At 62.1% G+C, this 13271-nt stretch overlaps 2 protein-coding genes across 3 annotated transcripts in view; one reads left to right on the plus strand and one right to left on the minus strand.

The window, feature by feature from the left end:
- On the minus strand, window positions 1–7902 carry EMD (emerin). Its single transcript, XM_003804719.5, has 7 exons — window positions 6832–7902; window positions 1963–5175; window positions 1735–1839; window positions 1510–1587; window positions 1162–1295; window positions 729–778; window positions 1–649 (listed from the first exon to the last, which is right to left on the minus strand). The coding sequence occupies exons 2-7, from the start codon at window positions 2042–2044 to the stop codon at window positions 334–336; spliced, it is 765 nt and encodes a 254-aa protein (XP_003804767.1). The 5' UTR covers window positions 2045–5175; window positions 6832–7902; the 3' UTR covers window positions 1–333.
- The window catches only part of FLNA (filamin A), a 26195-nt gene continuing 19834 nt past the window's right edge, over window positions 6911–13271 (plus strand). For both annotated transcript variants that reach the window (XM_003804718.5, XM_034950347.3), the window contains exons 1-2: window positions 6911–7047; window positions 10217–10705. In XM_003804718.5, coding sequence (XP_003804766.2) covers window positions 10333–10705 — 373 coding nt within the window. In that variant the 5' untranslated portion in view covers window positions 6911–7047; window positions 10217–10332. The remainder of the gene's footprint in view (window positions 7048–10216; window positions 10706–13271) is intronic.

The raw sequence follows: 13271 nt of genomic DNA on the forward strand, positions 1-13271 counted from the left end.
TTACAAATAAACGGGGCTTTTATTGTGTGTCCACAAAAACAAAGTCAGGGTGGCCTTTGGTTAATCCCCTCCCCCCAACAAGATGACAAAAGGAGGAATGCATGTCAACAAAATGACAAAGAGGACCATGGAGGGCCTGAGTCTGCTGCCTCCCTGGTGGGACAAGGCAGGGGGAGCAAGCACTACTCTGGGCTAGGCCCAGCGCCCCCCAAGCAAAAACACATAAAAGCCCCTGCCCCTGCCCCCACCCCCACCCCCACCCCCACTGCTAAGGCAGTCAGCCAGGACTTCCCCAAAGACCTAGCTCTGAAGCCCAGACCCTCATGGCTCCCTCTAGAAGGGGTTGCCTTCTTCAGCCTGCATGAAGTGGTAAATGAAGAAGAGGACGATCACAAAGACCAGGAAAAGCAGCAGCTGGCCCCAGAGCGGGACCTGGCGATCCTGGCCCAGCCCAGCCCCAGGAGCATGGTTTTCAGGCCGGATGGCACGGCGGGTGAGCCATGAAGAGGAAGATGATGAGGAGGACAGAAAAGAGGTGGAGGAGGAAGTAGGATAATAGGACAGGTCCAGGGAGCTCCTAGAGGCTGAAACAGGGCGGTAGTGCGTGATGCTCTGGTAGGCACTGTCCCGGCCGTACATGGGGCGTTCCCTGAGGCAAAAGAGGGGAGCAAGTGGGCCAGGAGCCGGGACCCAGAACCAGCCCGTCCCTGGGCTCCCCCACTACGCACCTATCCTTGCACTCCTCTTCAGAAGAAGACAAAAGATCGTCATCACGCACCTGCAGAAGAGAGTCAGGGTGAGGGGACTGGCTGGCAGGGCCACCATGGCCCTGTCATGTCCCTCAGTCCAAACTTCCCCAGCCGGTCCCCTCTGACCTTTGGTTAGAGGCCAGGAACCCACACCCTCCTGAATGGCTCTGGGTGTTCAGCCCTTTATCCATGGGGCCTTGCCACTTGTGCTCATGCCCCAGCATCCCTTTTTGCCCCCAGGACTCTCAGGAAGAGTCTGAGCCTAGATCCCAGACCAGGGTGCTATAGTCACAGAGTCTCCCCGGAGGCCCAAGAGCCACCATTTGTACCCAGTGCCCCCCTGGATTTATCCAAACACAGCCGCGATCCCCTAGGTTGTACCCAAGTACAGGACGCCTGCCAGCCAGCTCACCTGGTGATGGAAAGCGTCAGCATCTGGGAATGAAGTCACTGACTGGCGGACAGCCCTGGACGGGCCCGCAGACTCGGGCTCCCCATAAGTCCTGGTGGTGAAGTAGCTCTCTTCATAGTAGTCGTCATTGTAGCCTTGGGAAGGGGAGCAGCGGTAGCAGAGGGGGCATCGGTGTGCCCCGCCTGGCCCGATGGCCCTAATCTGAATCCCATTTCGGGACCTGTAACAGTTTCTCCCTCCTAAGGCTGCTGGAGTGGTTGGGACTGAGGTCTCAGGTCCTCCCTGTGAGCGGGGTCCCTGACGCAGTCGGGTGAAGGTGCCAGCGTGCCCACCCAACCCCTGCCTTACCCTTGCTCTGGTAGAGTAAAGCGTCCTCTTTCTTGGGAAGATCATACATATCTGCATCCCCTCTAGTAGAATTCAAGTCTGGATTGAAAGGAGGAGACAGAACTGTTTGCCCCCCCAGACTTCCCTCCCCTTTCTCCAGTGCCGCTCTCGACCGGCCCCCCTGCCACACCCTCGCGACCCCATCCTCCCCGCGTCCCAGGCCGTCCCCACAGGCGAGGCTCTCACCAGAGAAGCTATAAGAGGAGGCGGCGGACGAGCTGGGGGGCGAGAGCCGCCGCCTCTGGGTCTCGTACTCGAAAATCTTCTTCTCGTAAAGCCTACGAGTTGATCCTGGCCGGACACGGGGCGGTCAGGGCCGCGGGCCGGGGAAAGCGCGCGGGGAGGGCAGCGGGGAGGTCGCGAGGCGGAGCACGACGAGGGGGCCCGGAAGGGGGCCCGCCCGCCGCCGCGTACCTACTACAGGCCCGTGCGGGATGTTGTACCGGCGCAGCAAGGTGGTCAGCTCGGTATCCGAAAGATCTGCGTAGTTGTCCATGGCGGGTGCGGGCTCAGGCGGAGGCCTGGCGGCGGCCCGGGCCTACCAAAACCGGCCGAGCAACGGCTGCCGAGGAGCACGGCGGGGGCGGCACGAGCGCATCGGGAGCGGCCGCGCTCGCGTCACAGCCGAATCGTTGTCGCGTCACAGCCGAATCGTTGTCGCGTCACGGCCGCTGGCTCCGCAGGCTGCGCGCGCTGCGCGGGGCGGGACCTAACCGCGGGAGCAGCCGGCACAGACCGGCCGTGCCCTGAGAGCTGGGAGGCTGGGGCCGCGAGCCCAAATGTCATCAACGCGAGGATTGGCTAGCGGCGGAGAGGGCGGGGCCCGCCCGGGAGTCAGGGCGGTGGGAACCGGTCTCGCGATGGGAGCGGGCGGGGCCGCAAGCCCATATGTCACAAGCACGGGGATTGGCTAGTGATGGAGGGGGCGGGGCCCGCGCGGGCGCGGAGCAAAAGGTCTCGCGGTGGGAGCGAGCGGGGCCGCGAGCCCATACGTCACAAAACGGGGATTGGCTAGCGATGGAGGGGGAGGGGCCTGCGCGGGCGCGGAGCAGAAGGTCTCGCGGTGGGAGCGAGCGGTACTGCGAGCCCGGACGCCACTAATGCATGGATTGGCTAGCGGCGTAGGGGGCGGGGCCCGCGCGGGAGTCAGGGCAATGCAAACCGGTATCGCTGTGGGAGCAGGCGGGGCTGCGGGCCCAAAAGTCACAAACGCACAGATTGGCTAGCGGCAGGGGGCGGGGCCCGCGCGGGAGTCAGGGCGATGTGGCTGGGAGCCGAGAAGTCACCCTGTGGCGTGCGGCGGGGTGAGAGGGGCGGGGCCTGCGCGCGAGGGACCCGGGACGTGCGAGCGGGCGAAGTCGGCGCTTGGGGTGGCTCTGGTCCCTAAGTCACTTGGGCTTCGCCCGGTCCCTGCACATCCCTACTCCCCGCCGTCGTCCCCCTTCCCCGGGCCCCAGAGCCTAGGGTTCTCCGGCCGCATCCCGGTCGGCCGCCCCAGCAGCGGCGGGAAGGGCCCGGACCCTAAGAGAGCGCGGGCCCCGGGCCAGGCGCTGCCGAGGGCGCTTTGTGTGCGCATCGCCCGGGAAGCGGCTGCAGGGCAAGGCCCGCGCCAACGCGATCCCCGCAGACCCCCTGCCATGGGCCCGCCTTCCCAGTCTGCGGGGCTCTCGCCCGAGCACATGTGCCTGCTGCTTGCCACCGCCTACCCCTCTGCTTCCCTTCCTCCTCCCTCGCTCCACCCGGGAGGAAATGGGGCACTGGGCCAGGAGGCCGCTGGCACTCCAGAAGCAAGCAGTCTTCGAAGGGGCCCGGGCACGCCGACGGGCACGCCAGTGGGCGCGGGCAGAGGGCGCCGTGCGATGCGTGCAGAGACGACGTGTGCCCGCCTAACCCTTCATGCCGTTCATTCACCCGGGGCACTGGGGGGAGCTGAAGTGGGGCGTCCTCTCCTGTCGGAATGGTCCCTGAGCGCAGCGTGGCTAGGCAGGGGGCAGACGTGGGTGGCGAGCTATGGAAGGCTGCCAAGGCCTGCTCAGGAGCCTGGACTGTTGCTAGGATTCCCAGGGCCTTGATCAGATATTGGCTGTCTCATGGAGAAGAGAAAGGAGGTGACATTCATCATTCATATTCTTTTTTTTTTTTTTTTTTTGAGACAGTCTCGCTCTGTCACCCAGGCTGGAGTGCAGTGGAGCAATCTTGGCTCTCTGTAGCCTCCACCTCCCGGGTTCAAGTGATTCTCCTGTCTCAGCCTCCCGAGTAGCTGGGAGTACAGTCACATGCCACCATGCCTGGCTTTGTATTTTTAGTATTTAATATTTGTATTTTTAGTAGAAACAGGATTTCACCATGTTGGCCAGGCTGGTCTCGAACTCCTGACCTCAAGTGATCAGTCCGGCTCAGCCTCCCAAAGTGCTGGGATTACAGGCATAAGCCACCGCGCCTGGCTGTGACATTCACATTCTAAACAAAGCCAGCTGAGGGTGTATGGAATCAACTAGTGTGCCCCTCACTGGGTAGGCCCCAAACTGGGAGCATGAAGATGTGACATGCCATCTGTAGTTTCACAGATGAGGGCTGGTGACAAGGGAAGAAGAGGGGAGGGCTCTGGTCATGTCCAGAATGGCTGGCCCGGCTGGTGAGGGTCACAGACCAGTCATCCATGGAGGTTTGCCCATGGGGTGGGAAGAGGTAGACACCTGGGGGAGTAATGAGGAGATGGGGCCCTGTTTTGACTACACACAAAGATCCTAACAAAGAGGAATCACTGTTGGCAAGGCCCCACTCTGTCCCCAGCAATATGGAAGGAAGTGTGGGTCCATGAAGACAGTGCCTGGCAGTGTGCAGCAGGAGAGCCTTGGGTAGGGCAGGGGTTTGCACCTCATCTTTCAGAGCTGAGGGGACAGATGGCAGTTTGGACTCTGGGCTGCTCAGAGGCTGCCTCGTGGATTTTTTAGTTTTGACAAAATCAGATTCCCCAGCACCTCTGCAAGCCTTCTGCAATCCTGGCCCCTCTCCCAGAGGCCTCTGTGTACTAAGTGCTGCTCCATCCTCCCCCATGCCACCCCTCCCCATACGGATCCAAGCTGTTTCCTTATGAGGTCAAGGAATTCTAGATTTGCCTTCTCCCTAAGGAGCACCCCCCCACCCGTTCTGTACCTGCCTCGACACTCTGCCTTTTATGTCCCACCCCTTTGCCCCACAATCAGGTCCCACCACAGATGGCACCAGGAAGCTGAACTGTGATGGTCCCCCTGCACCCACCCTGTAGGTACCTGGAGCCTAAGTCCAGCCCCATTGCAGTGCAGCTCCACTCCAGACCACTGGAAGCCAGGCAGGCTCCTGAGCAGCAGAGCCTCCATCTTATACAGGGAGAGTCAGGACCCTGCGATCAGGGGAGACTTGTCCAAGAGCCCTGAGTACAGCAATTAATTCATGGAACATTCCCCCACCAGTACCTGGTCCCTGGGGGTGATGACCTGGACAGCCTCAGAGAGTTTCCCGTCAAGGGTAGGGTGGGATTTGCAGTCATCAGAGGGTCTGGGAAGGGCGTGTGCAGGAAAATCTGAGGGCCTCAGGGGGTTCTTCCTGGGAAGTGCAGGCAGAGGAGACATCGGGATGCAACCAATTCTAAGTCAAGAATAAGAAAACTGAGTTACTCCTTAAGGATGGAATGGCTTGCAAGCAGTATATGCTGTATAACTTACAATCCCAACATGATTGAGTTACGAGGAAAAAATATCAACGTGGAAACATTCCTCAGTGTCTATGACAAGTAGATGATTGTTCACTGAGCTGTTAACGTTATTTTTTTATTTGTATTTTTATTTTTATCTTTATTATTTTTTTCCAAGACACAGTCTAGCTCTATCACCCAGGCTGGAGTGCAGTGGCGCAATCTCAGCTCACTGCAACCTCCGCCTCCCAGGTTCACGCGATTCTCCTGTCTCAGCCTCCCGAGTAGCTGGGATTACAGGCGCCTGCCACCACGCCCAGCTAATTTTTGTATTTTTAGTAGAGACCGGGTTTCACTGTGTTGACCAGGCTGGTCTCAAACTCCTGACCTCGTGATCCACCTGCCTCAGCCTCCCAAAGTGCTGGGATCCACCACGCCCGGCCTTTTTTTTTTTTTTTTTTTGAGACGGAGTCTCACTCTATCACCCAGGTTGGAGTGCAGTGACGTGATCTCGGCTCACTGCAACCTCTGCCACCCGGGTTCACGCGATTTTCCCGCCTCAGCCTCCCGAGTAGCTGGGATTACAGGCGCCTGCCACTGCGCCCGGCTAGTTTTTATATTTTTAGTAGAGACGGGGTTTCACCATCTTGGCCAGGCTGGTCTTGAACTCCTGACCTCGTGATCCACCCACTTCGGCCTCCCAAAGTGCTGGGATTACAGGCATGAACCACCGCACCTGGCCTTTTTTTTTATGTTTAGTGACAGGGTTTCACTGTGTGACCCAGGCTGGAGTGTAGTGGTGAAATTATAGCTCACTGCAGCCTCAAACTCCCGGGCTTAAACGATCCTCCCACCTGTCTCCTGAGCAGCTGAGACTACCGGTGCACGTCACCACGCCCAGCTAATTTTTATATTTTTGGTAGAGATAGTGTCTTGCTGTGTTGCCCAGGTTGGTCTCAAACTCCTGGGCTCAATTAATCCACCTGCCTCAGCTTCCCACAGTGCTAGGATTATAGGCATGAGCCACCATGCCCGGCCAATGTTTTCTTTAAGATCAGAATCTTCTTAATACTAAACAAACTTAACTTTCGCGTCCCCCTGAGCGATCCTGTTTCTGCTGCCCACCCCAGGCCAGACCTGGCAGCGCCTGATCCATGGCAGTCAGGTTCATCCCAGGGCTCGGAGCCCTGCAGTCCCGTCCCGGGGCCCTGCCTGACGTAGGCGCCCAGCCAACACCTGCAACGACCTGTTGCCCCCACCCCAGGAAACAATCCCGGCTTGGGACAGACACCAGGGGCTGTGACTGTGGGTGGCTCCTTGGAGAAGGTGGCCTTGGGCCTCGGCCTTTCCACCTGGGGTGCGCTTGGCTCCCCCAGACTCAGACACGCAGGATCCTTGTGATTGGGCCTAGACACGAGCCCTGCAGTCCCTGTGGGCGCTGGAGGCGACTCCCCCACGAAGCCCTCCCTCCCCCAGGGCCTGGCGGCCCTCGCCGGCGGTGAGCTCATCTCGGGGGGCGGCGTCGCCTGGCGGCGGGTCGCTGGAGCTCACGGCGCGCCCCCGCACCCCCGCCCCCCACGCACCCGTCCCGGGCTCCTGGGCAATTTTACCAATTAAGGCTTTCTCGCCGGGCCGGGCCGGGCGCGGGGCGGGCGCGGGGCGGGGGTGCGGCCAACAAGAAGGCGGGCGGCGGCGGCCCATTCGCGTGGAGGCGCGTCGCGCGCAGCGGACGCCGACAGAACCCCCGAGGCGCCTGGCGCGGGCGCGAAGGCGATCCGGGCGCCACCCCGCGGTCATCGGTCACCGGTCGCTCTCAGGAACAGCAGGTGAGGTCTCCGCGGCCCGGCTTCGCGCCGTAGGGTCGCCGCGCTCCTCGTCGGCCGGGGGCGGGGTTGGAGAAGGCGGGCAGAGAGGCCGGAGAACGCAGGCGCCAGCTCGCGCCCAGGTCCGAGCCAGGTTCAGCTGGGATGCGTGAGCCGATGGAGGCTCCCCTGGCCTCTGGGAGTGAGTGTCCAGAGAATAGCTTCCCTAGTTGACCCACGAGCCATGTCTGTGCCCACGAATGTGGGAGCCTGAGGCCATGGGGGGTCCCCGAGAGAGAGAGGGTGTCTGGGCACTTGCCAGGAAACTGGTGCCAGCGTGGGTGCCCATGAACGGACCACTGCATGCCTGAGAGAGAAGGGCCCTGACACCAGGAACTTGTGTGGACTCAGGGCGAGTGGCCACCTGGAAGGACACTTCTCAGCCAGTGTGCCCACTGGGAGGGGGACAGCGTGTCCCTTGCTGGCTCGAGTCCACAGGGACAGCTGCTTTGGGCACAGGGGAGCTGGTTCTGGGGCTGCTCTACTCCATGGGGGCCATGGTGAGGATGAGACCAGGCCAGGTTCCTTGGTTGGGCCCTGGGCCCTATGCCAGGTTGGCTCTGAGTTGGATGCGCACTGCCAGCCGGGATGTAACCAACAATGTCCCCAGATTCCCATGCCACCTGGGGCCAGGCAAAATAGATTAAAATCTACTGGCAGACCCATTTGTAAGTGCTCCGAGTGCACCGTCAAGGTGGGAGCTTGGGAATGGGCGACCTCACCTGCCGCACCTGGACTTGCCAGCACAGGTCTCTTTTCACCTTGCCAATCTGCTGCTTCCTTCCCTCCTGCGCCCCCTGGCTACGCAGGCCTGGAAACAGCTCCTTAGGGATCCCAGCTGAACAGCCCCTGGGCTTGGGCTATACCTCCCAGTGGGAGGGTCTGGCCTGGGGTCTGAGGGCCAGGGGTGGTGTGGTGGGCGGGGTGTGTCTAACATCCAAGAATCTACTCCAAATAAGGGAAAATATGAAAGAGCTGGATTTTGGCTTCCCAGGACTGCCCGATCTGGTGGCTTTGGGATTGGGCGACATCTGGCGGTGATACTATGTTCTAGGGACAAGAACCCTCTACACGCCCATTCCTTGTTTCCTCTAAATAGGGAAAAGCTAGGGCTGGAAGACACGGCACCCACCTCCTGACACCCTTTCTGCTGTAATTGACCACTGGTCACTCTGACTCAGTTTCCCTGAGCTCTGAAGATTAAGGAATGAACCCAGACAACCCAGCTCAATGGCCCTTAGTGGAGAGAGAGTCAATTATTGATGGAATTCCGTGCCTGGGAACTTGCTTTCCAGTGGGGCAAGGGGACCAGAAGGACAACTTCAAGCCCGTCTTGAATGGGGCCCGTACAGGGAGGGGTCTGTATGGGTTCCCCCTTCCCAGCCCTCCCTCCCACCTCCACCCCAGCTCCCAGACGCCCAGGCGCACTTGGTGCAGGTGTGTCTCAAAGTGGTCAGGAGAGGGGACAATATACAGGGGTTGGCCTCAGTACTGGAAAATGCCATTTGCACCCCCTAACACCACTACTAGTGGGAAAAACCAGTGGGGCCACAGGCAGCCCCGAAGTGAATGTGCTGGGCGGATCACAGCCCCACCACATGTCATGTAGACACCCAGGGCTACAGGAGAGTCAACCATATTTGGGCATGACGTGCTGGCCAACCCAGGGCCTCCATCTCTCACTGGTCTTTAGCAGATAAATTAATTATTACTAGAATTGAACAGGAGGGACAGATACCTGCCTTCCTAGGAAAAAAAAAAAAAAACACTCAGAGGAGGAAACATTCTGGAGAGGGGAGGTACCGAGGACTGAGAGGGAGGGGAGTGCACGCTGGGGAGGAAGCCATAGGCAGGCTGGCTTCTGACTGAAGATAGTAGCAGTGAGCGTCCCCAGCCGTCCCCTGGTCCCAGTCTACATCTCGGCACAGCAGCCACTGCACCATCTCCAGAGTTATCTACCAGAAAATTTTGAGTGAAGAGCCCCCACGGCTCTGGGGACACAACCCCCCAGGCCCCTGATCCCTGTCCTCAGTCCTCCTCTGCACCTGCCACCACACCTGAAGCCCACCCAGACCCAGGTGCTCAGAGCCTGACAAGTCTTATGGGAACCTCTGAGCAGGCCCCTCTGGGTCTGGAATGCCACTCCCGTTTGCCCCCTGCCCTGGCCACGCTGGGCTGAGGGGACTTTCCGACAGGAGAGGACCCCCCGCTTCAGCTCCCCCCAGTGCCCCAGGTGAACTGGCATGAAGGGTTAGGCGGGCACACGTCTCTGCATGCATCGCACGGCGCCCTCTGCCCGCGCCCACTGGCGTGCCCGTGGGCATGCCCGGACCCCTTCGAAGGCTGCTTGCTCCTGGAGTGCCGGCGGCCTCCTGGCCCAGTGCCCCATATCCTCCCGGGTGGAGGGAAGCAGAGAGGGAGGCGGTGGGAAGCAGCGGGCACAGGTGCGCGGGCGAGGGCCCTACGGACTGGGAAGGCGGGCCCGTGGCAGGGGGTCTGCGGGGACCGCGTAGGCGCAGGCCTTGCCCTGCAGCCGCTTCCCAGGTGATGAGCACACAAAGCGCCCTCGGCAGTGCCTGGTCCGGGGCTGCCGCTCTCCAGGGGTTCGCTCTTAGGGTTGGCCCCTTCCCGCCGCTGCCGGGCCGGCGGACGGGGATGCCGCCGGGGAACCCTAGGCCCTGGGGGCCCGGGGAAGGGGGATGACGGCGGGGGGTAGGGATGTGCAGGGACGGGGCAGAGCCCAAGTGACTTAGGGACGAGAGCCACCCCACCCCCCGCAGGGGCCCTGGGGAAGGAAAGTCCCTTGTAAAGCGCGCCGGCTGCAGGCCAAGCAGTCCCGCGCCAGACACTGCTCAGCCTTTCCTCGCTCTAGGGCAGCGCTCTCCTGCAGCGCCAACGCGAGGCTGCGGGGCTGGGAGCATCCTTGCCCACCCCACTGCCCAGCGACCCACCCTGGAGCCCGGGTTTCGCGTCTGATCAGCCGAACCCGGGGGCCTAGTGGGGGCATTCCAACGGGCGGGGCGGGGTGGGGCAGGCGCGCCCTCGAAGCCCCACCCCACGGCCCCTCCCCGCTGGAGGCCCGCCCCCTTGCCCCGCCCTCCGCCCGCATTTAAAGGGCTCGCTCTCTCCGCAGCGCAACCTCTGCTCCCTGCCTCGCCTCCCGCGCGCCTAGGTGCCTGCGACTTTAATTAAAGGGCCGTCCCCTCGCCGAGGCTGCAGCACCGCCCCCCCGGCTTCTCGCGCCTCAAAATGAGTAGCTCCCACTCTCGGGCGGGCCAGAGCGCAGCAGGCGCGGCTCCGGGCGGCGGCGTCGACACGCGGGACGCCGAGATGCCGGCCACCGAGAAGGACCTGGCGGAGGACGCGCCGTGGAAGAAGATCCAGCAGAATACTTTCACGCGCTGGTGCAACGAGCACCTGAAGTGCGTGAGCAAGCGCATCGCCAACCTGCAGACGGACCTGAGCGACGGGCTGCGGCTCATCGCGCTGTTGGAGGTGCTCAGCCAGAAGAAGATGCACCGCAAGCACAACCAGCGGCCCACTTTCCGCCAAATGCAGCTTGAGAACGTGTCGGTGGCGCTCGAGTTCCTGGACCGCGAGAGCATCAAACTAGTGTCCATCGGTGAGGGACGCCCCGAAGCGCCGGGCGGGCGGGGGCGGGGACTCCGTGCGTCCTTCCATCCCCCCGGGCGGACCCCTCCAAACCACCCCCTTCCGGGCCGCGGCGCAACTCCCGAGGCCTCCGGCTGCTCTGCTCCACGCGGGCCTGGAGAACAAAGGCGCGCGGGCTGGCTGGCTGGCTGGCCGGCCGGGCGTGCGAACCGCTACGCGCCCCCGCCCGCTGCGCCCCGGCTGGCCGGCGCCCAGGCTGAACTCACATCCTCCGCAGGCCGCGCCTCCGCGGCTGTGCTCGCGGTGGGAGTGGGCCTGGGGGGTCGGGCACTGGGCAGGCTCCTGGCCCTGCGCCCCGTCCCCGAGGAGGAGGAGGCCCGGGCTCTCCCCCCACAGCTGTTTAGAGAGGGCCCTCTGGCCTTCAGACGCCCGTTGGTTCTGAAGTGTGGGTTGGAGCTCGTGCGTCCCATTGTCTAGGGCTCTGGGCTCTTTGTGTCCCTGGAGGATGGGTCGCCCATCGGAGATGGCTCCAACCACCAGTTTAGATCTACCCCCCCACACACACACAGGCAACCTGGGGGCCAGAAAGAAGCATAGTTAGCAAAACTGCACCCGGGGTGAGTTGGGCGTGGTTGACTGAGAGACCTGGCTTGTAGACTCCTTGGACGCCAACTTTTCTCTTCATCTTGGGCCAAACTCTTGCTTCCATGTAGGCCTTGCTTTTCTGCGTGTAGCACGCAGGAGTTGGTTGGTAGATGCTCCAGCGTGCATTGTGCCAGCCCAGTGTCTGTGTCACTGGACTGGAGAGGCTGGCATTGACCAGGCCTGCTGCAGCAGCCCAGTTCGTTCTCAAGATAGGGGCTGCATGAGAGGGCAGGCCCCAGAATGGGTGACTTGGGGGTGATGTGGAACAGGGAGAGGAGAGGGATGATGAGTCTTCTCTTCTTCAGAATTGAGAGGCCTTCCAGTTACCCTGCAGCCCTGGAATGGCCCTTGCTGAACCCAAGAAAGTGAGGGACCAAGACTTGGGTTCCCCCAGCCACTCAGAGGGCAGATCCCAAGAACCAAAGTTCTTTCTTTGGAATGCCAGTTGAGGCGAGGGGCAGGCCCACCCCCCCAAGTCCCAGCCTCAGTCTAGCCAAGCTGAGTCATCTCAGTCCTGGATGGTAGGGGGGGCGACCGGATGTGGGGAGGCGGGCCACACCCCAGCTCTTTAGGGGGGGTCTCCTCCCTCCTCCCAGCTCCCCTCCTCCTTGTGAGCTGGCTGGAGCAGGCCTAGTTCCCAGAGCTTTGCCATATAAGGCAAAAAAATGTTGGAAAGCAGCAGTGATTAGGGGAGGGAGGGGTTGGCTGGCCCAGGGGCTGGGGAAAGGGGGGTGGGATGGGGCGGGGCCATCCAGCCAGACAGTCTCCCAGCCCTGGGCCCTGGTCCTTCCCTCTCTCTTTTGGGAGGGGGATGGGGACGGAGTAGGCTGGCCTAACATGGACCTGGTGGGCCTGGTTGCTCCCCGTGTGGGGGTCGTTGAGGGGTCTGAGGCTGGACTGGGGTGGGGGCCTGATGGGAAGCCCTGGCTGGCCTTGTTCCCTGGCCCTGCACCCTTGGTCCTCTCTGAGCCCCCCTCCCTGCTGCCATTTGGGGAGAGTGAAAGGCAGCCTCGTGGGGCCAGGACCAACCTGGGAACTGGGGAGGCCACTCTGAGCGGCTCACCTGGCCCTCCAGGTGCTGCCTGCTGGGCTGGGAAGCAGCTGCCATGGACAGCCCAGCCCCTCCTCATAGGCCCGCCCCCTAGTTGACTCACCAGAGAAGTATTTTGTCTGATTATGGGGGAGGCTGACAGGGCTTCTAAAGCCATCCTGCCTTGAGCCTGAGACCCAGAAGTAGCCTTGGGTGGGGCCCAGAGCCCAGCAGGGTTGCCATGGTGATGGGGGGTGTCAGGGACCCGCCCTAACCACTTCCCCTGTGGCGAGCCTGCCGAGGCCCAGAGGCCCGTTAGGTGGCAAGTGGGTCAGGCAGTGGGTGGCAAGGGGGTTCCCAGTGTCTCCTGCTGCCACCCCGGCATCTCCCGATGGGCCCCAGTGAGTCAGGGCCATGTGGCCCAACTGCTGGTTGCTTTGGGCTCTGGGCCCCTCCCCTGCCTAGGCCTGTGGCCTCCCAACTCCAAGCTTGGGTCTTCGAGGTGGTAGAGGAAGTGGGGGTGGTGGCGGGGGTCACAATCTCTCACCCAAAGGGCGTTTGCCCAACTCCCCCACTTCCCCTGCCTCACCCCACCCACCCTGGAACAACAGTTGTATTTCCCAACCACCCAGGGCCACCCGCCTTCCTCTTCCTCAGCCCCAGCCCCACTCCAGGTCATGGGCCCTGGATTCTGGGCCAGCTGGAGTCAGCCTCCTCCTCCTGGTTCCCCATAGGCCCCTGAGGTGTGTGGCGGATCCCTGCTCTGGCAGCTGTGGACACTGTCCAGCTGTTCTCCAGAGCTGCCCATCTGCAGGCTGAGTCTGCCCTCTGCCCTTCCTCTGGGCCCAGGGCTTCTGGCAGTAATCATACCCTGCTGGCATCGTGTGTCTGTGTCTGTGTG

This window comes from Pan paniscus, chromosome X, assembly GCF_029289425.2.
Source record: "Pan paniscus chromosome X, NHGRI_mPanPan1-v2.0_pri, whole genome shotgun sequence".
NCBI lineage: Eukaryota > Metazoa > Chordata > Mammalia > Primates > Hominidae > Pan > Pan paniscus.

Bases quoted from the DNA above. Each gene is read 5' to 3' on its own strand.
- EMD (XM_003804719.5), bottom strand. From the start codon at position 2,044: ATGGACAACTACGCAGATCTTTCGGATACCGAGCTGACCACCTTGCTG. The intron at 1,296-1,509 runs GTAAGGCAGGGG...CCCCTTCCCAAG, and splicing joins TTTACTCTACCAGAGCAAGG to GCTACAATGACGACTACTAT. The intron at 650-728 runs GTGCGTAGTGGG...CTTTTGCCTCAG, and splicing joins GAAGAGGAGTGCAAGGATAG to GGAACGCCCCATGTACGGCC.